This window comes from Podarcis cretensis, assembly GCF_951804945.1.
Source record: "Podarcis cretensis genome assembly, chromosome: 14".
Taxonomy (NCBI): Eukaryota; Metazoa; Chordata; class Lepidosauria; order Squamata; family Lacertidae; genus Podarcis; species Podarcis cretensis.
Window position 1 is genome coordinate 7,882,179 of NC_137183.1, and position 25,121 is coordinate 7,907,299.

The following is a 25,121-nucleotide window of genomic DNA, read 5'->3' on the forward strand; positions in this document are numbered from 1 at the left end:
AGGTACCGCTCTGGTGGGAAGGTAAACGGCGTTTCCGTGCGCTGCTCTGGTTCGCCAGAAGCGGCTTAGTCATGCTGGCCAAATGACCCGGAAGCTGTACACCGGCTTCCTCAGCCAGTAAAGCGAGATGAGCGCAGCAACCCCAGAGTCGGTCACGACTGGACCTAATGGTCAGGGGTCCCTTTACCTTTATATTTTAGAATTGCTAGGTTATGCAGATAGGGTGCCAGAGAGTTGAAATGGGAAGGTGGAAAATAGTCATACCATGGCAAAATTTCCTTATGGTGGCCAAGTTGTTCTGACACTCGATATCATTTAGGCCTTTTCTTCATCTTGTCTGCTCCTCCCCTTTGTGTCTGAAGTGACTTAAGACCATCAGTAGGCAGGGATGCTTGAATTGCTGCCTGCCCCAATGTTTATCCCAAGAACGCCTAGAAAACTTGACACAATGCATAGAAATCTCTGCCCCAAGCTTCCGTTTGAGTGTGTAAGGTTTTGTAATGGAGCGAAACGGCTTGTCTACTCAGAGTGAAGGCAAGAAACATCACCGTCACTCTGATTTGACTTTGTGATTTGGTTCCGTAGCCAGCTCTGACTTGGCTGTGTGAAGCCATGATGCTATCACACTGGCTGTGAACCTTGATTGGCTGGATCATGTAGCAAATGAGAATAAACAACAAAATGCTGCTGACAAAATGGTATTATGAAGGTGGATGCATGGGAGTGAACCGCCGAGAAAATGTAAGGTTTGGGTAAGCCTTTCAAGAGAAAAAGTTGGGTCCTGGAAAAATATCTGCCGACAGAATTTTTTGGTATATTTAAAGCAAGGCAAATGCATAAGAGAAACTGGGAGTTGGCAAAGACAAAGACAGAGAAAGTGTTAAAAAAAACAAACTTCTATGTTCCAGGAAACCAATTTAAAGCCACATCACCCTTCCTATCAGGGCCTTTTAATTAATCATTGGTGTGAATTCCTAGCTCGGGTGAGATGTTCTGTTTGTGATTATAACCAGGGCTGGATTTAGGTTTGATGAGGCCGTAAGCTACTGAAGGTAATGGGGCCCTTTATATGTCCAGCTGTCCTTTGTCAACAACAAATCGCCATTGTTTTTTGTGTTGAATATATGCTGTATATTTGCACATAACAAATAGGAGCCTACAAAACACTAAACATTGTTGCTGTATGTAGGTTTTATTTTATTAGTTTTTTTATGTTATATTTTGGAAATGTACATCTATTTTTTTTCCTTTTAATTTTTTTGCGGGCCCCCAAGAGAGTGGGGCCCTAAGCTATAGCTTGTTTAGCTTATACGTAAATCCGGCACTGATGATAACCCTGCTGCAACTGCTCCTGCTGCCCTTTCTCCACAGGGTTCCTACCTGGAGATCAAGAAACAAATGGACAAGTTGGACCCTCTGGCCCATCCTCTCCTGCAATGGTAAAGAAGCAGGAGACCTTGCGGACGGGCACAGTGCAGCTGGGTGGGAGGCGGGAAGACAGACACAATCTAAGCGGGATCAAAGCAGGCCACAGTTTCATTGATCACAGTGCCATAGGCTTGGCATAAGCAATGGGCATGTATCTACTATAGACTGCAGTGGAGAAGGCTGGGCGGGTGCTGCTTTTGTGCTCCTGGAGCAGACCAGGCTACCAAAGTCTTCTCTCTGGTCTGCCTCAGAAGCCCTGCCTCCTAGGAGCCCAGCAAGAAAGCTGATGGGCTTCCAACTCCACCCGGAACGTGCAAATCTCCTTGGCCAGGGCAGGAGATACCTGATGCTTCATGAAGACATCTGAAGGCAGCCCTCTTCAGGGAAGCTTTTAATGTTTGATGCACTACACCAGTGTGGTGTAGTGGTTAAGAGCGGTGGACTCGTAATCTGTGGAACTGGGTTCGCGTCTCCGCTCCTCCACATGCAGCTGCTGGGTGACCTTGGGCCAGTCACACTTCTCTGAAGTCTCTCAGCCCCACTCACCTCACAGAGTGTTTGTTGTGGGGGAGGAAGGGAAAGGAGAATGTTAGCTGCTTTGAGACTCCTTCGGGTAGTGATAAAGCGGGATATCAAATCCAAACTCTTCTTCTTCTTACTGTATTTTAATATTTTGTTGGAAGCCGCCCAGAGTGGCTGGGGAAGCCCAGCCAGATGGGCGGGGTATAAATTATTATTATTATTATTATTATTATTATTATTATTATTATTATTATTATTCCTGCCCTTTCCCCCACCAGTGGTGGACCCTGGGGTCTCAAGTTTCAGCGCTGCCCTGGACGACACCAAAATTCGGTTCCTCCTTCCTGCCCCTTGCCTCCTAGTCTACAACATACTTGTAGCCCCTCTGTGGCACCCTCTCGGCTTGGCACCCAGTGTGGCCGAACCACCTCTGCCCCCACAACCATGCCGGGCCACAATGAATGCCCCCGGAAGACAGGAACAGGAAGGGGGATTGTTGTGCAGGTATTGCCCAGTGCCAGGGGAAAGAAGAACAGCACATGGTACAGTGAGTGACTGGAGCATAGGCAAGAGCCATGGCGCATTGGCTGGGTCCCAGGTTCAATCCCTGGCATCCCCAGGGAGGGCTAGGAGGGTCCCTTGCCTGGAACACTGGACAGCTGCTGCCAGACAGTGTAGGCAGTATTGAGCTAGATGGACCCAATGGTCTGGCAGGGCATAAGGCTGCTTCATTGCTTTCTGGTAGATTGTCATCCCCGGTGGCTATGAGATCCAAAGCAAGCCTATTGTTTTTAACTACACCCCATTTTAAAACTTGGCTTTCTGAAATCCCTCCCCACTTTTTGAAATTTTAAAAAAGCAATTCCTATACAGTGGTACCTTGGGCTAAGTACTTAATTCGTTCCGGAGGTCAGTTCTTAACCTGAAACTGTTCTTAACCAGAAGCACCACTTTAGCTAATGGGGCCTGCTGCTGCCGCCGTGCCGCCGGAGCACGATTTCTGTTCTTATCCTGAAGCAAAGTTCTTAACCTGAAGCACTATTTCTGGGTTAGCGGAGTCTGTAACCTGAAGCATATGTAACCTGAAGCGTTGTAACCTGAGGTACCACTGTAATGACAATTTTTCAAAAAGTAAATAAAAAAGTGTCAAAACATAAATGGAACACGTGCAGAATTACAATAGCAAGAAATGTTTGCACAATTTAAATAATAATATTTATTTATTTATTTATTTATTTATTTATTTATTTATTTACCTACCTACCTACCTACCTACCTACCTACCTACCTACCTACCGCCCATCTGGCTGGGTTTCCCCAGCCACTTTGGGCGACTTCCAACAAAATATTAAAAATACAATAAAACACCAGACATTAAAAACTTCCCTAAACAGGGCTGCCTTCAGATGTCTTCCAAAAGTCAGATAGTTGTTTCTTTCCTAGACATCTGATGGGAGGGCGTTCCACAGGGCGGGCCCCACTGCCTTGCGTTCTGTTTCAAAAGGGATAGAAGTGCAGGAATGGATAGCGAGTGGAGAATAGACTTTGGTCCCCAACGGCTGGGAGATCCTAAGCAAGATTGCTTGGAGTTACAGCTCAGAAAATCTTGACCTCTGGGGTCCGGAGGGATTCAAAGTGGTTCCCTAATCTCTGTCCTGAGATCGCCTAGTTCTAAAGGGTTTCACAGCACCAGATCGTGTTGCTGCCTGCTTGGGAGGTCTTTCTGCCTAACTGCCATCGCACCACGGGCCTCCCCAGATGTGGATGTGCTGATAGGTTGCTCCACTGGAGCGCATGGCATGAAGCTGCACCAGTGGCAAGGGCTGGGATCTTCTCATCTGGCCTTCAGATTGACCAATGGCAGAGTGAGCATTCTTTTGCTGCCATACTAACAGGTTCTGTGTCCTCCCTAGGATAATCTCCAGCAACAGGTCTCACATCGTCAAGCTACCTCTCAGCAGGGTAAGTGGGCACTCCTGCGTTCAGCCATCCCATCCACAAGGTGTGACATTGTGGGGAGGGGCCATAGCTCAGGAGCACATACAAGACTTACCATGTGTCAGAGCTGCCTCCAGGTCCCAGCTCACAGAGGACCAACGCTAGGCTGTAGTTATGTACAAAAGTCTTTATTGAGATTCAGTTTCCATTTTAAAGCCGCAGCGTGCAGCTCTACGTCTCGACCTTAGACCGGCGAAGTCCCGTCTGAGTCTCCTCCCCTTCCACACCAGTTTAAGACTCTCGCCTTGCTCCACCTCTTCCTAAGTTCCTTTCTCCTCTGGGCCCTCCTGCCCGCTAGGGTTTCATCCTTTCTGGACTCCTCTGACGCTGACCCTGATGATTCTTCCCCCTTCTTCTGGCGGGCTTTAGGACCTGGTTCCCTATCCGGGCTACCTTCTGTGCCGCTCGCCTGTACCTTTGAACTTGGCGCGCGCGCCCAGCCTGCAACTTTCCTCTTGACCGTTAACTCGCTCTCCGATGGAGGCGTGGTCAACCCTGACTCATCTTCTCTCGCTGGTGGTGCACATGTGGGCTCTGACACCTGGGACTCCTCCCCCCCACTACGCTCTGGTGGGGAAGCTGGTCCTGATTTCCAACTGCTGCTCTGGGAGTCCCCGCTGGCCCCTTGTTTCTGGGGTGTCCCCCTTGGGTCCCCCCTTGCCCTGCCCATTGGCGCCCCCTTCTGTGAATCTTCCGATTCGCTGGAGAGGCTCATGGAATCTATCGGGCTGCTGTCATATTCTCCTACGCTGCCCTCGGATTGCTCCCCCTCGCTCTCCGTCTCCTCTCCTCCCTGCGCTCCCGCTGAGTCCCTGACACCATGTTTTTGCTCCATAAGACGCACTTTTTTCTTCCTAAAAAGTAAGGGGAAATGTAATAAAGGAGGCTGCCTGGGAGGCGGGAGGTCAAGACAGCAAACCTGCAAGGAGAGGAGACAGGAAGACTAAATCAATGAGGAGAGAAATTAGAAGAAAAGGAGGAGCAAAAAACCTCTCCAGCTAAGGTAAAGACACTAAGGCAAACAAGAGAGAAGGGAGTGTTGAAAGGAAGCAGCTGATCGGTGGGATCGGGAGAGAGATAAGGGACAAGATAGATACAGGAGGCTGCCTGGGAGGGGGGAGGTAAAAGCCCATGGATCCTCAGGATTTTTACATTGGGTCACCCCAAATTCGCCATCAGATCACTTAGCATGTCCATGGTTACAGCCTGCACCAAAAAAATCAAGCATCCACTGTTGCCTGGGGCTGCAATGGTGCAAAAATGTGGTTTCAAAGCACAGATCCACATGGATCCTGAGGATTTTTACATTGGGCTACTCCAAACTCACCGTCAAATCACATGTCTATGGCCATAGCATGAACCACAAAAATCATACATCCACTGTTTCATTCAGAATATTTGTTTTCTTGTTTTCCTCCTCCTAAAAACTAGGTGTGTCTTATGGTCAGGTGCATCTTATGGAGTGAAAAATACAGTAATCTCTAGTATAGCTCAGTTGGTTAGAGTGGGTTGCCAATAACGCCAAGGTTGCTGGTTCAATCCCTGTATGGGACAGCTGCATATTTTTGTACTGCAGGGATTGGACTAGATGATTCTGAGTGTCCCTTTCCGACTTGGCTCCCCTCACCAGGGAAGGAGGGTGTTGAGTGACTTCTCTCTCCCCTCAACTCCCACCCAGTCCAGTAACTCTCCCCTTCAAAGGGGCTGAGGGGGCAACTGCTCCTGTGCTAACTGACTGGGTGCCTCAGCCTCTTCCATCTCTTTGGGATGACAGTTTTGTGCCGGAGAAGCGCTGCCTCAGCTCTCACGGTCACTGCCACAGTCACTGGCCATGCTCCCCCCCCCCCGGTTTTCTGTAAGTGCAAAGTGGGGAAGACAGAATGAGAGAGACACAAAATGAATCAGTGGGCCAGGTCCGCCTTGTGAGTCTCTTCTGGCTCTGCTTCACCTGTTATAATTCTTCCCGCCTACTGCTCCCCAGTTTTGTTCTGTCCCCACCCTGAGCCTAACTGGCAGCTGCTGCTGTTACGGGCCCCTGCTCAGATCCACAAGCCCAGCTCCCATTCCTTCTGCCTGGAGTCCGCCTTTTGCTGTCCCAGCCGTGGGGGCTGCTGAAGCCATTTCTGAGGTGCAGCTCAGCTGCTTCGAAGCCTCGGACAAGTGAAGAGCAGAAATATTGTGCCCCTAAGAATTTTGCGCCCGGGGGAACTGGCCTTGTGCAGTGGCGAAGCTGCATGCTCCGCTACAGGGGGTGGAGAGCAGTCGGGGCGTGGCTGGCGCCCCCCTGGGAGCATGGCACACATCCCGGGGGTGTGGCACGCTGCCTGTGAGGGCGTGGTGCACCACCGGCAGGGGCGTGATGCGGGTTCTGGGGGTGTGGCGAGACACCTGTGGGGGCGTGGCGCCCACCGTCCGGTTTGTGTGTGTGCATGGCGTGTGTCCAGGGAGGCCACTGCGATGGAATCCTACCAAAATAGTTGTGCCGGGGCAGTCCACTCCCTCCGCACCCCCGTTCTTCTGCCAGTGCCCCGTGTCTCCACCCACCCACGATACGCCACTGTTTGGGTGCCCTGTGTAATTAGCAGACAGTCAGGGTGTGAAGGCAAGCTTTCTAAGTTATGGGGCATTTCAAAATGAAAATAATAATAGGGAAAGGCATGCTGTTGGTTCTGGAGGCGGAGGAATAAACTTCCTTGCATGATGGCCCTCTCTCTCTCTCTCTCTCTCTCTCTCTCTCTCTCTCTCTCTCCTTCTGCTTTCGTTCCTTCTCCTGGCTGCCCCTCTCCATTTCCTGTGGGTCTGTTTCCCTTGGTAGCAGCTGAAATTTATGCACACCTCTCACCAGTTCCTCCTCCTGAGCAGCCCCCCTGCCAAGGAAGCCCGCTTCCGAACAGCCAAGAAGCTCTATGGCAGCACTTTTGCCTTCCAGTAAGTTTGGACACCCCACTGTTTTGTTTTATTTTATTTCCCTCAGGCTAAAAGCTTGTCGTTCCTTGAAATAGCATTTCTTGGCCTTTGTCCTGCTTCTCTTCAAATCACTGCTGGAACTTTTAAAAATAATATATGCTGAAAGGGAATTATAACACTTTTAAGCGGAAAGTGTAAAAATAAGTTGCAGTGTGGCATGTTCGTGGCTGGTCGACCCTTTCTCGGGATACTCTGTTCCTTCCCCACCCCCAGATTCCCATTTTCTCTCTCTAGATACTCAGCATTCTGTGGCCACTGCCCTTTGCTTTGGCTATAAGGAATTTTAGTATCAAACTCGAGGTTCCCCTAGACTTGCAGATATCTCCCTCTTGCACATGAACACATAAAGATTCATCCCAAGAGAACAAGTCTGCTACTGGCCTTTGTCAACCTGGTGTCTTCCAGATGTTGACAGACCACAACTTCCATCAGCCTCAGCCAATGTGGCCAATAGTCGGGGACGAGAGTTGTTAAAATCACCTGGGGGCATCAAGTTAGGGAAGGTGGGTCTCTGGGATTATATTGAATATCCACCCTTTTCTTCAACAAGGGACTCTAGGTTGTCGTTGGGGTCCTTAGATGGTCTCTCATCCAGGTACTTACCAGCCCCAGGCCTCCTTAGCTGCACAATGTTCTTCCACGCAATGTCTATAACTGCTGCCCATTGCACCTGTTCTGAAAGGCACCCTGTGATTTCATTCTGCTGCTTTCCAGCATGAAATTTGCTGGGGGTTTGCACAAGTGCAATTGCGCAGACTCCGCATTTTGGAAGGGAATGTGAAAATACTACAGATTTGAAGAGGATAAATTATGTTCAGAGTTTAAGGGCTGTCTCCAGCATTCTCTCTCCCTAGTGCAAGGGTTTCCCTGTCCACTTGTGGAAACCTGTTGTAAAACAGACCGTGCAGCCTATTGTACAACAAAGTTACCAGAGACCTATTTATGCATTCCCTTAGGCAACAGTGTTCATCTGATACAAAACATTTTGCCAGTGGAAGAAGGATTCTGCTCAGTGGCTTTTAACTTAGCGCTGTGCGGAACCAACCCTAGGCAACTTGAATAAAATAGCAAACTCCTTTATTGCTTGCATAGCTGAGCTTCTATCCCACCCCCAGCTCCAAATTGAATAGTTTTTTTAAAAAAATAAAGATACGGTCTGGATATAAAGGTGTCCAGAGACAGGGGACATTCCTGTGGATGCACAAGCTCTAGGGAACGGAATAAACGTGCCACCATTTTTAATCTTTTTTTATTGTGTGTGTTGGCCTGGGGTAAGGCCAAGTGCTGGCGAGCTGAACCATTTCTCTCCCCCCGCAGTGGCTCTCACATTGAGAACTGGCACTCCATTCTGCGCAACGGGCTGGTCAATGCATCCTACACCAAACTGCAGGTAAGCGACTTCCACAGACCCCTGCTACTCCCCATAGCTAGAACAGCCCCAAGCAGTGGAGCCACCCCAGCAACCTTCGTCATCCCTCAACCAGCCCTCGCCTGTCTGGTTTTTTCCTTACAATCTGTCCAGGAGGTGGCCATGACAGAGAGCTTCCTCCTCCTTTGCCTCAGTGTTCCCCCCCTTCTACAACTCTGCGAGGAGGAGGATGGGGACAAAACTAGGATTAGTTGGCTCCTCCTGCCATTGGCTCTGGCTCCACCTCCTCTTGGGCAGGTCCGGCCCACCCAGGAGGCAGACTGAGGCAACCGCCTTGGGCAGCAGAACCAAAGAGGCAGCACCCCACCTCACTGCCAATGCCACCGAAATCTAGCAAGAGCTCATGCTCTCCATGAGATCTTGCGAGGGCTCTGCTAGTTCTCATGTGATCTCACATGACCCGGAGGACAGGGGCTTTGGCAGCTGGGCAGGGCCTTCCCATTTCACTTCCAGCGGCAAACAAGATTATTTATTTATTTATTTATTTATTTATTTATTTATTTATTTATACCCCGCCCATCTGGCTGGGCTTCCCCAGCCACTCTGGGCGGCTTCCAAAAAAATATTGAAATACTGTAATACATCAAACATTAAAAGCTTCCCTAATCAGTGCTGCCTTCAGATGTCTTCTAAAAGTCTGGTAGTTGTTTTTCTCTTTGACATCTGGTGGGAGGTCGTTCCACAGGTCAGGCGCCACTACCGAGAAGGCCCTCTGCCTGGTTGCCTGTAACTTGGCTTCTCGCAGTGAGGGAACCGCCAGAAGGCTCCCCATGTCCAAAGGGCACAAACTGCCATTTGGTCGGCCTGGGGGACATAGCACACCTTGGGCACAGTCCTCCCTCCCTGTACTGCTCAGGCAGATCCCAAGACTCTGATCCACTCGGTGGGGTTAGCTGGGCAGTGCATGGTTGCAACAGGCTGCCATCCTGCCATATTTGCACTGCTGTGGGCCGTGGGAACAAGCATCAGCACAGCGTCTCTGAAGGCCAGAATTGCTTCTTTGAGGAGTCAGCTCTTAAATAGTGGGAAAGATGGACGAAGGGCACAGCTCTGTTAGATCCACAGCTCTTTATTACAGCAGTTAGAACTGCTCCTGGAGTCAGACTAGCTGGCTGTTTTATATAATACTAAGTAACTTGTAACAGTAACAACTTCCAACTAGCTAACCAATCAGTAAGCGACAGTTCTAAATCCTTCATTTGCATACTGGTGGCCCTGAGTGAGAACTGCAGCTAATCTTAATACATAACACCAGCCATCCAACACTGGCCAGCAACTCTGCCTCTCTACTGGGGGTTCTTCCAGGAACCAGCCCACACCCCACAACTTCTGCATTTCTTTGTCAGTATTTGTATACTGCTTTTCAGCTGCAAAGCAATTTGCGATAACAGAGCCTGGCCTTTAACAGTTTTTTTTCTATCCTGCCTTTCCTCCAGTCAGCTCAAGGTGGCATACATGATCCCTCTGGCCACCCTTACCCTACAGGTCCTCAAAACAGCCCTGTGAGGTAGGTTAGGCTGAGAGAGAACAATTGGCTCAAAAGACACCCAGAGACCTTTTTGGCTACATGGAGATTTGAACCCGGCTCTCTGCAGTCCTAGTCCAACCCTCTAATATCAGAAATGTTTAAGTGGGTAATATTGCTGCCATAATAATATAGATCTGGAAATACCAGGCGCTGTCTGTAAGGTTAAACAATGGTATCACATAGCTCCGCTCTCCTGGGAGGGGGTGCCATCAAATTTCGGGGGTGGGGGGGGGGAGGCAGGGCCGAGCATCTGTTTTGTGTGTGAAAGGATGCTGGGTCAATCCCTGGCCTCCCCAGGTAGGGCTGGGAATGTCTGCCGTTGGAAGCCCTAGAGAGCCACTGCTGGTCAGTGCAGATAGTATTGAGGTAGATGCACTGGAAACTGGTCCAGTAGGGTAAATGGGGCACTGCCCCACCAACTGTCCCAGTCAGCCCCTACCTGCCAGCTGCCCTATTACCAGTCTAGGAAGTGGCACTGCTGGATGGTTTGTCTCATTGTGGCCCTTGTCAAACTCAGCCGGGAAGATAAGACTACTTGGCTCTGCCTGTCATTGGTTCTAGCTCCCCCTGCTGTTGCCCTCCTGCCTTACACCTGCCGTGAGTCATCGCTGTCTAGATAGACCAATGGTCTGACTTGGTGTTAAGCAGCTCCCAGTGCTCCTATGTGCTGGCAGAGGGCTATCAGGTGCTCCGGCTCCTGCCTCCTGCTCCCCTCAGCAGATGGCCTTAATAGATTCCCATCTCAGCTGGAGTCAGGGGCTGTACCCCTGTCCCCCTGTCCTGGTCCTCTCTGTTTTGAAAGCAAAATATACCTTCTTAAGGAAACACCAGTCTTCTGTGGTTAGGCTTGTACGCACATCCGTGATTAGTAGGTGGCTCTGAATGGAGCTAGGGACGTGGGTGGCGCTGTGGGTTAAACCACAGAGCCTAGGACTTGCTGATCAGAAGGTCAGCGGTTCGAATCCCCACGACGGGGTGAGCTCCTGTTGCTCGGTCCCTGCTCCTGCCAACCTAGCAGTTCGAAAGCACGTCAAAGTGCAAGTAAATAAATAGGTACTGCTCCGGCGGGAAGGTAAATGGCGTTTCCGTGCACTGCTCTGGTTTGCCAGAAGCAGCTTAGTCATGCTGGCCACATGACCCGGAAGCTGTACACCGGCTTCCTCGGCCAATAAAGTGAGATGAGCGCCGCAACCCCAGAGTCGGCCACGACTGGACCTGATGGTCAGGGGTCCCTTTACCTTTACTGAATTGAGCTGCCTGGCAAAGGGAGCCCACCTCACCCTCTGCTTCGATGAACAATGTGTGTCACTTATTTCCAAATGTGTGAAGCCAGTCCTGCTGCACAGGGTGATGGTCCGTGGCACCCCTGCTGTCTGCCCCCAACCCTGCCCTGGTGGCACAGTTGAATACCTCTCCCATCCGAGGTAGGCTGAATACCAGTGGATGGTAATCTCCAGTGGGGACACTTGCTGTTGCACTCAGGTCCTGTTGGGGCATGTGCTTGGCCACTATGAGAACACGATGCTGGACCTTTGGCCTGATCCAGCAGATCCTTTGTACATCCTTAAGGGAAAGCCAATGTTCAGGAAGGACAGACAGACCCCAGGGTTTGCTGATGCTCGCACCGTGCCGCGCCCCCTTCCCTGGCCTGCACTTTCCCCCCAAATTATTTTTGGCTCACATTGGTGTTTTCCTGCAAGCTGCATGGAGCAGCCTATGGCAAAGGCATCTATTTGAGCCCCATCTCCAGTATTTCCTTTGGATATTCAGGTAAGCGGCTCTCTTTGTCCCCTTCCATCTGTCAGTGCACCCCTTCGTCCTGCAGACATGCTTGCCACGCGTCCAAGAGCCGCTCCCCCCACCCCCGCTGTGTGTGTTTCTCCATCCACATGCTGAGCTCCTGGGGAGATTAAAATTCTCAGGGTGATGGTCGTGGTGGTGGTGGTGGTGAGATTGGCTGCCTATGTGTGTTGCCTGGCTGTGGACGCACGTAGCCTTGCAGGCATTGTCTTGAGATTCAGCTAGGCTCAACCGCTGCCTGGAGCTGGGATTGTTATAGAGTAGACCTTGATGGTGATCTCCCTAGTTTCTCCTTTGGGCACCCAAACTCAGTGGAAGGCAGAAGCCCTTGATGTGCCTTCATCACAGCACTGATGGGCTGCAAGTAGGCCTGATGTTCTCTCTGTCCCCAGGAATGATTTCCTTCCATTGCTTGGGAGGTGCGGACCATATGAATAGGTGGCTTCTCTGGTGCTTATCGTGTCAGACAAGTTTGGTGTTTTTGTATTGTGTGCATGAGAAGGAAAGTGATAAGACTTAAGTAGCACACCTTCATTTCTTCCATCTCAGGTAGAAGGCAGGGCAACCTTTATCTGTGTTCTCCCTTACCTAGTGGATGATGTGAGCTTCTGTTGAAGAGACGTGCTGATGAGCTTGCTACTTGAGCTGAGACTGTAGCTCGGTGGTAGATCCTTATGCCGTAGTTCCTGGGTTCAGTTCCCAGACTCCCCAGTTAAAGGACGTTGGGAAGCTGTGCAGATGAAGACTCCTGGAGAGCTTCTCCCAATCAGCATAGACCGCACTGGATAAGGGCTGAATGTCTGTCTTCTCTTTGCTACATCATTGGAGATCATGGGCCATTGTTTGTGTCTCTGGGCTCGTTTGCACCATCCTCCTTGCACAGACTGCACCAGCAACTGGCAGAATTCCTCGCTCATGCAAGCAGCCGGTCCTGGCACCCTGTGGGTTGCTGTTCTTACTCTCTTTATTGTCAATGCAGGGATGGGGAAAGGCCAACACAGGATGCCCTCCAAGGATGAGCTGGTGCAGAGGTATAACCGAATGAACACCATCCCCCAGGTATTCTGCACAAAACTCTAAGCTTTCTTTATTTCAGCAATACGCTTTGGAGCAGGGGAAAGAGTAACCACCTGAACGAATATTGCGAACCACTGGTGGTCCAGGGGCAGGAGTTTGGGAACCCCTGCTCTAGTCCATGGAGCCCTCCAGGCCTCTTTGTTCGGACACTGGGACTCTGCCTTGGCCACAAGTCTTTTCATAAGCCCTGCCCTCCTTGAGTGCTTTTGCCTGACTGAAATATGTCATTGGACTCTGGTGACAACTCTTGCTTGCCTGGGAGGGTGAAGAGAGAAATGGCCTGTGTGTTTGTGTGTGTAGAAACCTCTTGTTGTAAGGTTGAAGTCATATCCGTTTGCTCTGCCAACTTTGGCAACTGTCTCCACTCATGATGGGGTATGAGGCTCCTGGAAGGCTGCCCATGGGAGAATGTGGTGACCCTAGGCTTTCAAAAGCTTCCCCACCTCTGGTCTGTGTAACTCTAGATCTCTCTGGTTTGCTTGCAGACTCGATCCATCCAGTCCAGGTTCTTGCAGAGTCGCAATCTGAATTGCATCGCACTTTGTGAAGGTGAGCGATGGGGCGAGAGAGGCACATCAGCCAATGTCTCTCCCTCTCTTGGAGCTCCTTTCTCTCCACATCTGTCCTGACTCCTGCCTGAGCCCAAATGCAGGCTACCAGGCCCATACAAATGCCAATTTAAGGAATGTGTGCCAGGGAAACCTGAAGCTCATCTTGCTTGGTCACACCAAAGGTCCAGCAGACTGTCTCCAACAGCAGCCAGTTCCATGCCCTTAGAACAGCATTTCCCAATCTGGTTCTCTGCAGTTGTTCTGGACTTCAACTCCCATCGGCCCCATACGAGCTTGCCCAATAGTGAGGGGTGGTGGGAGCTGGAGTCTAGCAACATCCGGGCAGCACAAGGTTCTTCGTTCCTGCTCTACAAATGAGGAACATTTTTTGTGTGTGAAAAGCGTCAGAAGTGATATAGCAAGCAGGAACAAAGGATGACAATGTATGGGATAAGAATCAGACTGTCTGTTTTTTTGCCTCCTGGGAATGACAATATTCTGTTAGTATGAAATGCCAGAGTTGTTCAGGGTCTAGCCTGTCTCTAATGCACATCTATGTGCATGTACATCAGATGAGGGGAACCTTTGCCCTAGAAATGTTGTTGCAAAACAACACCCATCAGCCTCAGCAAGAATGACCCATGGTGAGGGATGATTGGAGTTGCAGTTTGGCAACATTGGGGGTCGTGGTGCGGAGAAGGCTCTTCACATCAGATGTACATGAACCTTAAGGCCCCATGGAAGGGAGGAATATTAAAAGCAGGACAAAATAGAAATAATTGATTCAGAACATTTTTGATTCAGAATCATCCTTCTCTGAGGTTGGAGACTACATGTTTATAATTTTCAGGGCTAATAGCTGTTGATATTGCCATCCTCCATTGGTTTTGTTTTTTTTAATCCAGGGATGAAGAACCCTGTGGCCCTCCAAATGTTGTTGGATTCCAACTCCCATTATCCCCAGCCATCATGGGCAAGAGCCAGGGATGATGGGATTTGGAGTCCAGCAATATCTGGAGAGCCATGGGTACCCCATCTCTTGAAGGAACCTAATCTGGTACCCGTTACCAGTGTATTCCATCAGTGAAATTATGCGTTTTCCTTTGGTTTATCCTGAAACCTTTGACAATCTGTTTCATTGGATGGTCCTCCATTCTACTATGTCACAAGCAAGAGGATTGAAGCTACTCACTGCCCTTCCGCCCTGTCCATAACTGCATAAGTGGGTCAGTCGGAGGCAAGATCCAGGGTTTCTGGTGCCAAAGTACCTGATCATCCTGGTTAGTGGGTGATATTGGCAGGCCTTGTGTGTTGTGTTCTGATTATGAGAAGACCAATGCCTTTCTCATTTGCAGTGATCACGTCAAAGGATCTCCAGAAGCACGGCAACATCTGGGTGTGTCCAGTGTCGGACCACGTCTGCACCCGCTTTTTCTTCGTGTGAGTGGTCACATTTCCTGGGTAGGGAAAGGGAAGCTGTTCTATTTTGCAGAATAGGGAGATAGCAATGCCAATGCTGCAGCCTTGGGCAGTGCCACCTTACCCACTGGGATTGGCAATAGCCCTGACCATCTTGAAAGGTATGGTGGAAGAAGGCAATTTCTGAAGCAGTTTCTGTCTCCCTCACAGGTATGAAGACGGCCAAGTTGGAGACGCCAACATCAATACTCAGGACCCCAAAATCCAAAAGGAGATAATGCGTGTGATTGGCACTCAGGTCTATACAAATTGAGGGGGTGGAGGACCCTGTTCCTTCAGCTTGTGCCAATGTTGCCCCTGCCCCTCCATGGGTAGAAGGGAGCCAGAGGTCAGAGGCTGCCAACGAAGCAATGGAGACCTGGATCCACAGGAGGGGGCAAAGGGGCAACCAGCGTCATTTCTGGGCAGCAGAGGCCCCGGGAGCGCCTCTGGAAGGGTGGAAGCCTGCACCTAGAATATACAGAGAGACTCTCCAATGGGGGGACTTGGACCAAATCCCAAGGACAGTTGGGGTGGCTGACTTTGCGCTCCCACGTTTACAGTGACAACATTTTTAACAATGAAAACAAGCAAAAAACAAACAAACAAGAAGAGACAGAGAGAATGGAAGAGAGTGAGAGAGCGCAAATGGTTTTAGCTTGTTAAAATTCTCTTTAAAAAAAGAAGCTCTGATTGCACCTGCACAGACTCTGTGTGTGTGTATATGTGTGTTTGCAGGCACTTGTGTGTATGCCCAGCAGATGTGCCATTTCCTTTATTTCCTTTTGCCCATGAGGTCAGACCTGTGACCTCAACATGACCTGTTTGTTGTGTGGTCGTCCTGATGGGTTTGCCCCAAACTTATACACAGATTAGATGGTGCCCCATCTTTAAACTGAATATTCATTCTACTTCCTTCACAGGAAGGCTGTAAGACAACATGAAGCATCCATCCTGATTTGCTTGCACCCTGATCCCACAACTTTCCACTAATCAGTTGTTTAGCTCACACTTTTTAATGCATTTCCCTGTCACTCTCCTAACTTCCAGAAGTCTGGGGTTTTCTTTTTCTTTTTTAAAAGATTTTCTTGTACCAGAGTATTTTAATCCACTTAAATTATATGGGCCTATTTTCCTGGTATGCAATGGAATCCCTCCCACAAAATACTGTCTGTCTGGAAGTGGCCAAGGGCACCAACCCAAGCATGATATGTATTTGTGTTGTCCCTTGTGCTTGTGCTGGCAACCATTGGAAGTGGTTGGGCAGAAGGCAGGGAGACCAACAGCAGGTGGCGCCAGAGACAATGACAGACTGAGCCAACGAATCCTTCTTTCTGTTCCTTCTGTTAGGGCAACTGTGAGGCAAAGGAGCAGGAGGCTGACAGGCAGTGCCACCCCCTGACTGACTGCAAGTAAGAAGTCAGGCAGGTGAGGGCAGATTGAGGATGTGCCCCATTCGCCTAGATGGATTAACCTCCACTGGCAGTAGATCTGAAAACTGTGGCTTTGGGTCTATACATTGGACAGTAAAGTAAGGTAAAGGTAAAGGTACCCCTGCCCGTACGGGCCAGTCTTGACAGACTCTGGGGTTGTGCGCCCATCTCACTTAAGAGGCCAGGGGCCAGCGCTGTCCGGAGACACTTCCGGGTCACGTGGCCAGCGTGACATCGCTGCTCTGGCGAGCCAGAGCCGCACACGGAAACGCCGTTTACCTTCCCGCTGGTAAGCGGTCCCTATTTATCTACTTGCACCCGGAGGTGCTTTCGAACTGCTAGGTTGGCAGGCGCTGGGACCGAGCAGCGGGAGCGCACCCCGCCGCAGGGATTCGAACCGCCGACCTTTCGATCGGCAAGTCCTAGGAGCTGAGGCTTTAACCCACAGCGCCACCTGCGTCCCATTGGACAGTAGCCTCTTCCAAATAACCTGTTCATTGGGCATTCATCCTGATTTGTCCACAGCGAGGTTATAAGATCAAGCACGTGTTTTGCCACACTTTCAAGTGCATTTTCTAGTCCCTATTGCAAAAAATCCCATTATTATTATTATTATTATTATTATTATTATTATTATTATTATTTATTGCTCCAGAGCACCACATCATTTCAATTGTGCAACCTGAGTTTGCCAGCATGTGGCTGGATCCCATCTGAGAACAGTGACCACCTTGAAGTACCCAGTGTTTTAGATCTCCATTGCTCTCCCAAGCTGAATTGTGTTTGAATGAAAAAGAGACAACCTCTTTGTATAGTGTATACTAAAGTGGGGGGTGTCATAGATGTGAAGAAGGGAACTTGTCTCACTGAAAAGCAGCTCAGTGGTGGACCGCATGCCTTGCCTGCAGATTCTGGCCAATGAGTTGGCCACTCTCTCTCTTCTCTCAGGAGATAATATTTGAGGCCCAGCAGGTCCCCTGGCAGCCTGCTGAGGTTGCTGGGTGTTTATTACCCGGGGTCTGCAGAGTATATCATACTGGGTTCGATGTGAAAGTGCTTTGCTGGGTGCTGTGGAGCTGCAATCCTTGTTTCCCAGCAGATTAACTGCTGGGTGTGGGAAGGTGAATGTGGTGCAAAAGCACTGGCAGGAGCGCCAGATCCCCGTGTCCCTTCCCTCTTCCCATTCCAGTAAACAGCGGTGACTCTCCTGCAAGGAAGTGAGCATAGTGGCTCCACCTCAGCCAGTGAGCTGCTTCTGGATAGATGGAGAAATATTTGATGGGCCCAGCGTCAGGCAACTTTCCTGGGGTGCTTTTAGACACCTGCATTATATCCATGGCATATGTTGAAAGGGCAAGTGAAGCCCATCACAATGAGGATGGAGCAACTCCCCTAGTAAGGAAGGTTACAGCATTTGGAACAGGCAAGTAATCTGCGATGTGATGGAAGCATACGAAATCATGCACCGTGTGGGGAAAGTGGACAGAGAAAGGTTGTTATCCTGTAACACTAGAACTCACGGGCATCCAGTGAATGTTGGAGGATTTGGGGCAGACAAAAAACCAAACAAACTTCTTCACATAGTGCATAGTTAAACCATGGAACTCTCACAAGATGCAATGACGGCCACCAATTTGGATGGAGGCAAAGACTATTAATTGGCTTTTGGTAAACCATTTTGAGGTGTGTGGGTTTCTTGGGTTTCTTTTTTACAATCAAGTGGTGTACAGTGGTACCTCGGGTTACAGATGCTTCAGGTTACAGACTCCGCTAACCCAGAAGTAGTGCCTCGGGTTAAGAACTTTGCTTCAGGATGAGAACAGAAATTGCATGGTAGTGGTGCAGCGGCAGCAAGAGGCCCCATTAGCTAAAGTGGTGCCTCAGGTTAAGAACAGTTTCAGGTTCAGAACGGACCTCCGGTATGAATTAAGTTCTTAACCCGAGGTACCACTGTATACATTTAAATAAATGACTGTCAACCATGATGGCTTTGATCTGCACCCACTGAGGAATGCAGGTGGGGAAAGAGCTGTTACGTTCAGGTTTTGCTTTGAGGCTTCCCACAGGCATCTGGTGGGACAACAGGATGCTGGACCACACGAGCCCTTGATTTGATCCTGCAGGCTTTCTCTTCTGCCCCTTCAACAGTCATGGCTTCCCACAAAGAAGCCCAGAACTACATTAGGTTAAGGGCTCCGAGAGTTGTTAGAGAATCCCCTTTCCCCTCCATGGAGCTATAATTCCCAGAGTAATTTTACAATCGACCTCCCCTTCCCAGGGAACTCTGTGAATTGGAGCTGTGGGCAGGTAACAGGGGTCTCCTTACAACTCCCAGTACCCTTGGCTCCCAAGATTCCGTGGGGGAAAGTGACAACCACACTGCTTTCAATTTTTAGTGTGGATGCAGCCTGTGTGTCTCCTTCATCTCTCCTCTGCCCCCAACAAGGCTGTGTGTGTGTGTGAGTGAGAGAGAGAGAGAGAGAGAGAGAGAGAGAGACAGACTCACAGGTACACTGTGCCATCTGTTTACCTGCACACTCTCAGCGTGTGTGGGGCAACAGCTCTCAAACCTCCAGGGGGTGGATAAGGAACCCAAATGCAATCTTATCTGCAAACCTTTAAGTTTGCACCATTCAAAAATGGCTGCCAGTCTCTATCTGGGATGGATTCGCTTGAAGGGCATGGCAAAGCATATGTGCTCAGGCGAAGGATGTATGATGGCATGACTCAAGTTACAGGTCCACATGGACTCTAGCAGCTCAGCAGTAGATCACAAGATTTGCAGGCTCAATCCCTGGCTTCTGAAACCCAGAAGCACTCCTGCCAGTCAATGCAGAGACAGTACCGACTTGCATGGACCAGTGGTCTGACTTCCGATGATCTACTGAAGCAAAGCAGAGTCCCAAGACTGAGGCTGCCTTCAGACAACCATAGAATTGAGGAGTTGGAAGGGACTCTCAGGTTGATCTAGTCCAACCCTCAACATGCGGCCCCCCATCCAATCTGAAACCATTCTAGATCCTAATTAGCTTTACAAACATGCTTGTAGTTTTATTGCTGCACCACTAAGATTTCCCCCAGCGTTTCCTTACCTGATAACTTTCATATTTTACATGATCTTTCACATGACATTCTAGCCACTTCTGAAAAACGAGCAGAATCGAGCAGTTTATAATTCATTTCCAGGTTATTTGCTTCTCTCCACCCCCCCCCTCAAAAAAACCCCAAAATCCGTTTGCAACCCCATTAACCAAGAAAATCGTGGGAATTTGGCACTGTAATTTCATGTGATGAAATTTGGGGCGGTATTCTAGCGTTCGGTATTTTCCTGCTGCACAAAATTTAGCATGGCATGGTGGCATGTCGAATAAAAAAGCCACCATTTCATAATGCAACTGGCAATGCCGTGCAGGAGTACATTAGAAAGTGGAATAAAAGTGCTAGCATTATAATCAGGAAGACTTAATCCCCATATTTACTTTTGTGGTTTGTGAAGGCTTCACAGCGCCAGTGGGTGAAAAGGGGATTAGAAAATACCCTTGTTCCCCCAGTTGTCAGTAAGCACATCAAGATTCCTCTTGTGCAAAACCATATTTGATTCATCAGTATTGGGAGCTGCCATATACGGAGTCAGACCAATGGTCCATCTGGTTCACCTACAATGACTGGCAGCATCTGGCTCGGGTTTCAGGCAGGCGATTCCCCCAGCCCTACCTGGAGATACTGGGGATTGAACCTAAGACCTTTCATGTGCAAGACACATGCGCTGCCATTGAGCTATGGCCCTTCCCCCAAATGGCTCAATGGCTAGGGCTAGGCGGCACCATATCTAGGGGTTAGCCTGATCAAATGCAGTGGAGCCTTCTCTTCTCCACCTGCTAGCTGGCACATTGCTCTTGCTGAAATGTCCTCTTCTACACAACTATTAAAGGAGCCCTGTCTGCTCCTCTATCTGGTCACATTAATAGTGCTCAGGCTAGCAGTTTACATGCCAAGCAGTACCACCCATGGATCCTTACACGGGTGCAAAAGGACCTGTTGTGTCATCACCAGGGCAATTAACACTTCAGTCCTACAAGCTGCTGCCTCAGCAATTGGATTCCAGGGACTAGCAACGAATCGTGGCAGTTTTAGAGATGCTGGAACTACAAATGTGGCTATTTGGAGGGTTTGTGGCATCATTTTGCCCAGTGGAATAGAAGATCAGGGTGAGGATTCTAGAGCGCTGGTTATTAACAGCAGCTTTAATAGGGGGTTACAGTTGGGAGTGGGGTGAAGAGCAAGGAATTCCAGGTGCCTGAAGAAATATTTATTTCAGGCCTGACACATTTTGGAACAACCCTTTAATAGCAACCATAGGAGTTGGCGGAAACCCTCGCCAAAGACCTTCCTTACCTGGATTGCATGTCAGAGCCCACGCAGAGGCAGCAACGCTGGTGGTGGGTTCTGGCAAGACCTCACAATATCTTACAGAGTGCACAATATACTGGGAGATTTCAGCAATACCTTGCAAGGGTTCAGTGAGATCTCTCTGGAAACTGCTGCTGCCTCGCTTTTCTGTTGGTGACAGAGGCAGCTGAGTGGGCAGGGTACCTAGGCTTACCCTGCTTGAGGCCACTACCTCAGCACACCTCATGGGTGTGCTAGCCCTGTGTTTTCCCAAAGGATTACTCTGAAATGTGTTCTCTGTGAGAAAGTTTACTCCCATGCCTAAGTAAAGTTACCCAGTTTGGCTTCTGTAGACTTTTTAATAACTAATACACCATCTAATCTGCCAACCTAGCAGTTCGAAAGCACGTCAAAGTGCAAGTAGATAAATAGGTACCACTCCGGCAGGAAGGTAAATGGCATTTCTGTGCGCTGCTTTGGTTCGCCAGAAGCAGCTTAGTCATGCTGGCCACATGACCCGGAAGCTGTACACCGGCTCCCTCAGCCAATAAAGCGAGATGAGCGCCGCAACCCCAGAGTCGGCCACGACTGGACCTAATGGTCAAGGGTCCCTTTACCTTTACACCATCTAATGTTGATCTCAGGGATGTAGAACCTTTGGCTTTTCAGGTGTTGCTGGGCTACAACTTCCAGCATCCCCAACCACTGGCCATGTTGCCTGGGGCTGATGGGAGTCGGACCCCAGCAACATATGGAGGGCAACAGGTTCCTGATCCCTGCATTATAGGTTTACATAATTACTCTTCATTCCTGTTCTCCATCTGCTAAAGAAGCCTGTACCTTTCACCTAAGGATGGAAGCAGAACTAACAGTTGGAAGGTCTTTGGTTCAATGGTACAGCAATTGCTTCACATGCAGAAGGCCCCAGGGTCAAACTCTGGCATCTCCAGGTAGGGATGGAAAAGACTTCTCCCTGAAGCCTTGGGTAGCTGCTGCCAGTCAGTGTAAACATTACTGAAGTAGATGCACCAATTTGTATTTAGGAATATAGCTGCCTTACACTATCTCCTAGTGATGCTTTCCCTGATTTTGTAGTCTTTATTTTATTTTATTTGAGGTTCAGAGAACAACTCTCAATAAGAGACTCACACACGAACAATCCGGGCAAATTCCCACTGGACTGTGCTTTATTTCAGTCTAAGCAGAATATCATTTAACTACAGAGCTACAGAGATAACAATGTCCATTTTGTCTTTCTTTATTATACTACAAGAAATCATAAGAAAGATCCGTCAAAAGAATCGTAAATCCACTGGAATGCCAAAACTGCTCCCCTTGCAAACCCCGGGAGGCAGCGTTCCTTTTTGGAATGGCTGAAACAGAAAGCCCATTTGGGGTGGGGCGGGGCAAGATGCCTCCCCCCCAAAGGAGTGGAACTCGGTGGGAAAAGACACATGCTCAGAGGCCAGCAAGTGTTGTCCTCCTGAGACCCTAGTTGGGCAGGTCGCCTTCCTACATAAAACCAAGACTGACCAGGAAGAGAATAGTAGCGCAAAGGAATTCATTAGATCTTAGCTTTTTGGTGAGTCATCAGTAGGAGTCAGCAACAGCCTTTGTCCTTGGGCGTTCATCTGGGGGGTGTACTGGGCCTTCAACCCGCTTTATGTGCTCCACTTATCCTTGGGCAATAATTACTTACCTCTTACTAGTCTTCCCACTTGCCTCGTTCCCCTGGCTTTTTGCTAGACCCAGGTCACAGTTTTGGAGTCTCTAGGACAATTTTGTCGCTGGCCTCCTGTCAAAGTTCAGGGGTGTTGTCAGGAGGTTACTCAGAGGGTCCAAGCTCTGTATCTTTTGCTCTGGGTTCTAAATCTCCTGCCTCTTCAGCATCAATGCAGTGCCAACAACAGCCCACCCACTCACCATCTTGAGACCCAAATTTGCATTTGTACATATGAATCAACATACGCAAATTTGTGCCACAAGCCTGTGCCCTGAATCTTTTGAGTATCTAGTGACACCCCTGCTGAAGCCACCAATTTTAGGATGTGGTAAGAATGCAAGAGCACAACCGGATTCTTTTTTGGGTGGCTGCACCACTGTAAGAACTGTGAGATAGGCAGGACTGAAGGAGTCTGAGTGGGAATCTCTGCCTGCCCCAAAGACCCTCATTTTGGCGCAAAGTTAAGCAGACACAGTAAAATTGTGAGGAACATCTGGAGGGCACAAACCCCCTCACATTTCCTCCCAATGGAGCACAACAGATTTCCACCCATTTCCCATTTCCACCTCCCCATGCCTGGGTCCAGGGTTATCAGGTGAGACACTGCAACAAGGAATATGCATGGAAATATTGGGCTCAGCCTGGGGAAAAGACCTTTTCCTTCTTGGAGTAGATTCTGCAGTCCACGCAATTACTGTTAAATTGGAAACTCTCACATGAGCTAGTCTTCATGGAAAAGTTACGTCGAAATGGGTTTTCCATTGCTTAGATGTGACCCAGCTATGTAACCGTTCCACCCAAGTGAATGAGATGGCTTCCAAAGTCATTGTGAGAACATGAAGCCATTTCCTGGTGTTGCTGCAACTGGGGTGAACTCACCTTCTGTATAACCCTTCTATGATGCCTGAGGCATGAGGGTGGGGAAGTATCCTTCCCCCCTTCCAGGCAGTGTGTCTGTGCATGTATATCGTTCAAACACCCATCGTATGTCCCACGCTAGAATCAGTTTTAACTGAGGTGCAGTGGACATAAGCAGATCCCTGCTGGATCTGATCAGGTCACCTAGTCCAGGATTCTGTTCCAACAGCCTAGTAGAAGCCCACAAGCAGGACCTGAGTGTGAAATATGCTCTTTAGCTCCTTGGCTCTTGTTGCCTAGGCAGAACCAGGAGGGGACAGTGGGAAGATGAAAATGCCACATCTCAGCAACTTCCCAGTAACTTTTAAGAGCAGTGGGATAGAAAGGCATTTGTTACTTGCCATCTTTCTCATTCTAATATGGGTGACAGTTCAGCCAGGTGACTCTTCTCTCCAACCTGTTTGTAGAGCTGACTTGGGAGTCCGGCATGTTCATGTCACAACATATATATATATATATATATATATATATATATATATATATAATGGGCCAGAACTCAAGCCTGCCTGCAACATTGTTTCCCCTGTGCCCCTCAAATGTCCAAAAGCCAGACACAACCCACCTCTGGATCAGGAGCTGGCTGCCAGATTTCCATCAGTACCTAATTTGGGGAAAGGGCTTCTCTGGAGTGCTGGGAGCTCTCATCCAGAAGTTCAAATCCTATATTCCCAGAAATGTAGGAGACTTTTTAGTGAGTAAATGTAGAAGGGAAGGCACACTTGCTCCTATGTCTGTCTGTCTGCCTCTCTTGCAAACGGGACACAATCTGCATATGGGAAACAGTTCTAGCAGACTCAGTGTTTGAGTTCCAGAACCCCATTGCCTTTTGAAACAATGAATGGGGTCTTATTTCAGCAAAGCGTCAGCTCAAATTACGCACAGTTGCCCCCATACCAGGGACACCCCACATAAATAATAATGTCCAGAACAAATCTTTAATGGGTACACGTTTTCTCCCATTTAAATAACTTAAATCCCCACTCATCACATCCAAGAACTAGGCAGTGGGTACAACGGAGATCTCAGGCTCATATATATACCCTTGGGAGGTTTGCATTGGCCTGAGCCTGCAAAGTCGTCTTCTTCGAGCCTCCCCACTGTGAGAATTTCTGCTTGCAGGAAATGATGAATGGGATATGTATCTAGTGAGTTTTGGAGAATGGCAAGGGAGGAGGGCGGGACAGATCAGCTTTGGCATCAGAGGTAGCTTTGCAATAAGAAACACTCCTACAGTTTCCACCCCATGCATCCCTTCAAAGGTAGCAATAAGACTATGGTAGCAAAAAAGTAGCCCTTAGAGACGGCAGTCACTGCTGTAGGCTGTTTGTGCTCTATGGGAGCTGGGGGAGAGAAGGTTAGAGCTATGAGAGCTGGAGTCAATGGAAAAGTGGGTCTTGGGGAAAGACCCTGTAGACATGGTTAGTTTAGATGGGGAGAGGCCAAAGTGTGCCCTCCACCCTGTCTCTTGCACATCTAAGTCACACTTTTCTCTGTCCTGCACCCTGCATGGAACCCAGTGTCCATGACTGTTAATCTGTGGATTCTTTTTAAAAAGAACAAAACAAAATGGTGCTTGGATAAGGCTGAGCGCCCATCTTGGTGGGCATTTGGCTACGATGAGAAGTACTAGCTGGAGCCTGTGGATTAAAATGGCGGCTGCAGCAAGAGCCAGAGCAGGCTGAGGAGAGGGAGAACTGCTGAAGCCGGCTGGCACCTAGAGCCAAGTCAGGGATGATGGAGGCTCCAGGCCGCAGTCGAAAGAGGCAGTCTTCCTTACTTTAAGTTGGCACAAGAGTGCCCAAGCAGAACCTCGAAAGGATATGATTTGTAAGGGGCCTTCAAGAGTAACACTGCAGCACAGCAAGATCCTGCACCCACGACATTCTTTTGTCTGTCTAAA

General features: G+C 49.1%; 1 protein-coding gene across 5 annotated transcripts in view; it reads left to right on the forward strand.

Annotated features, from left to right (window-relative positions):
• Positions 1-15,456, forward strand: part of PARP6 (poly(ADP-ribose) polymerase family member 6) — a 53,214-nt gene extending 37,758 nt beyond the window's left edge. For 2 of the 5 annotated variants that reach the window (XM_079953293.1, XM_079953295.1), the window contains exons 15-23: positions 1,372-1,439; positions 3,864-3,912; positions 6,764-6,876; positions 8,233-8,305; positions 11,573-11,642; positions 12,652-12,731; positions 13,235-13,298; positions 14,656-14,740; positions 14,930-15,456. In XM_079953293.1, coding sequence (XP_079809419.1) covers positions 1,372-1,439; positions 3,864-3,912; positions 6,764-6,876; positions 8,233-8,305; positions 11,573-11,642; positions 12,652-12,731; positions 13,235-13,298; positions 14,656-14,740; positions 14,930-15,032 — 705 coding nt within the window. In that variant the 3' untranslated portion in view covers positions 15,033-15,456. Of the gene's footprint in view, positions 1-1,371; positions 1,440-3,863; positions 3,913-6,763; positions 6,877-8,232; positions 8,306-11,572; positions 11,643-12,651; positions 12,732-13,234; positions 13,299-14,655; positions 14,741-14,929 lie in introns of those variants that run through there. The other 3 variants (XM_079953296.1, XM_079953294.1, XR_013833047.1) reach the window with 2 other exon arrangements.
• Positions 15,457-25,121: the final 9,665 nt, after the last annotated feature.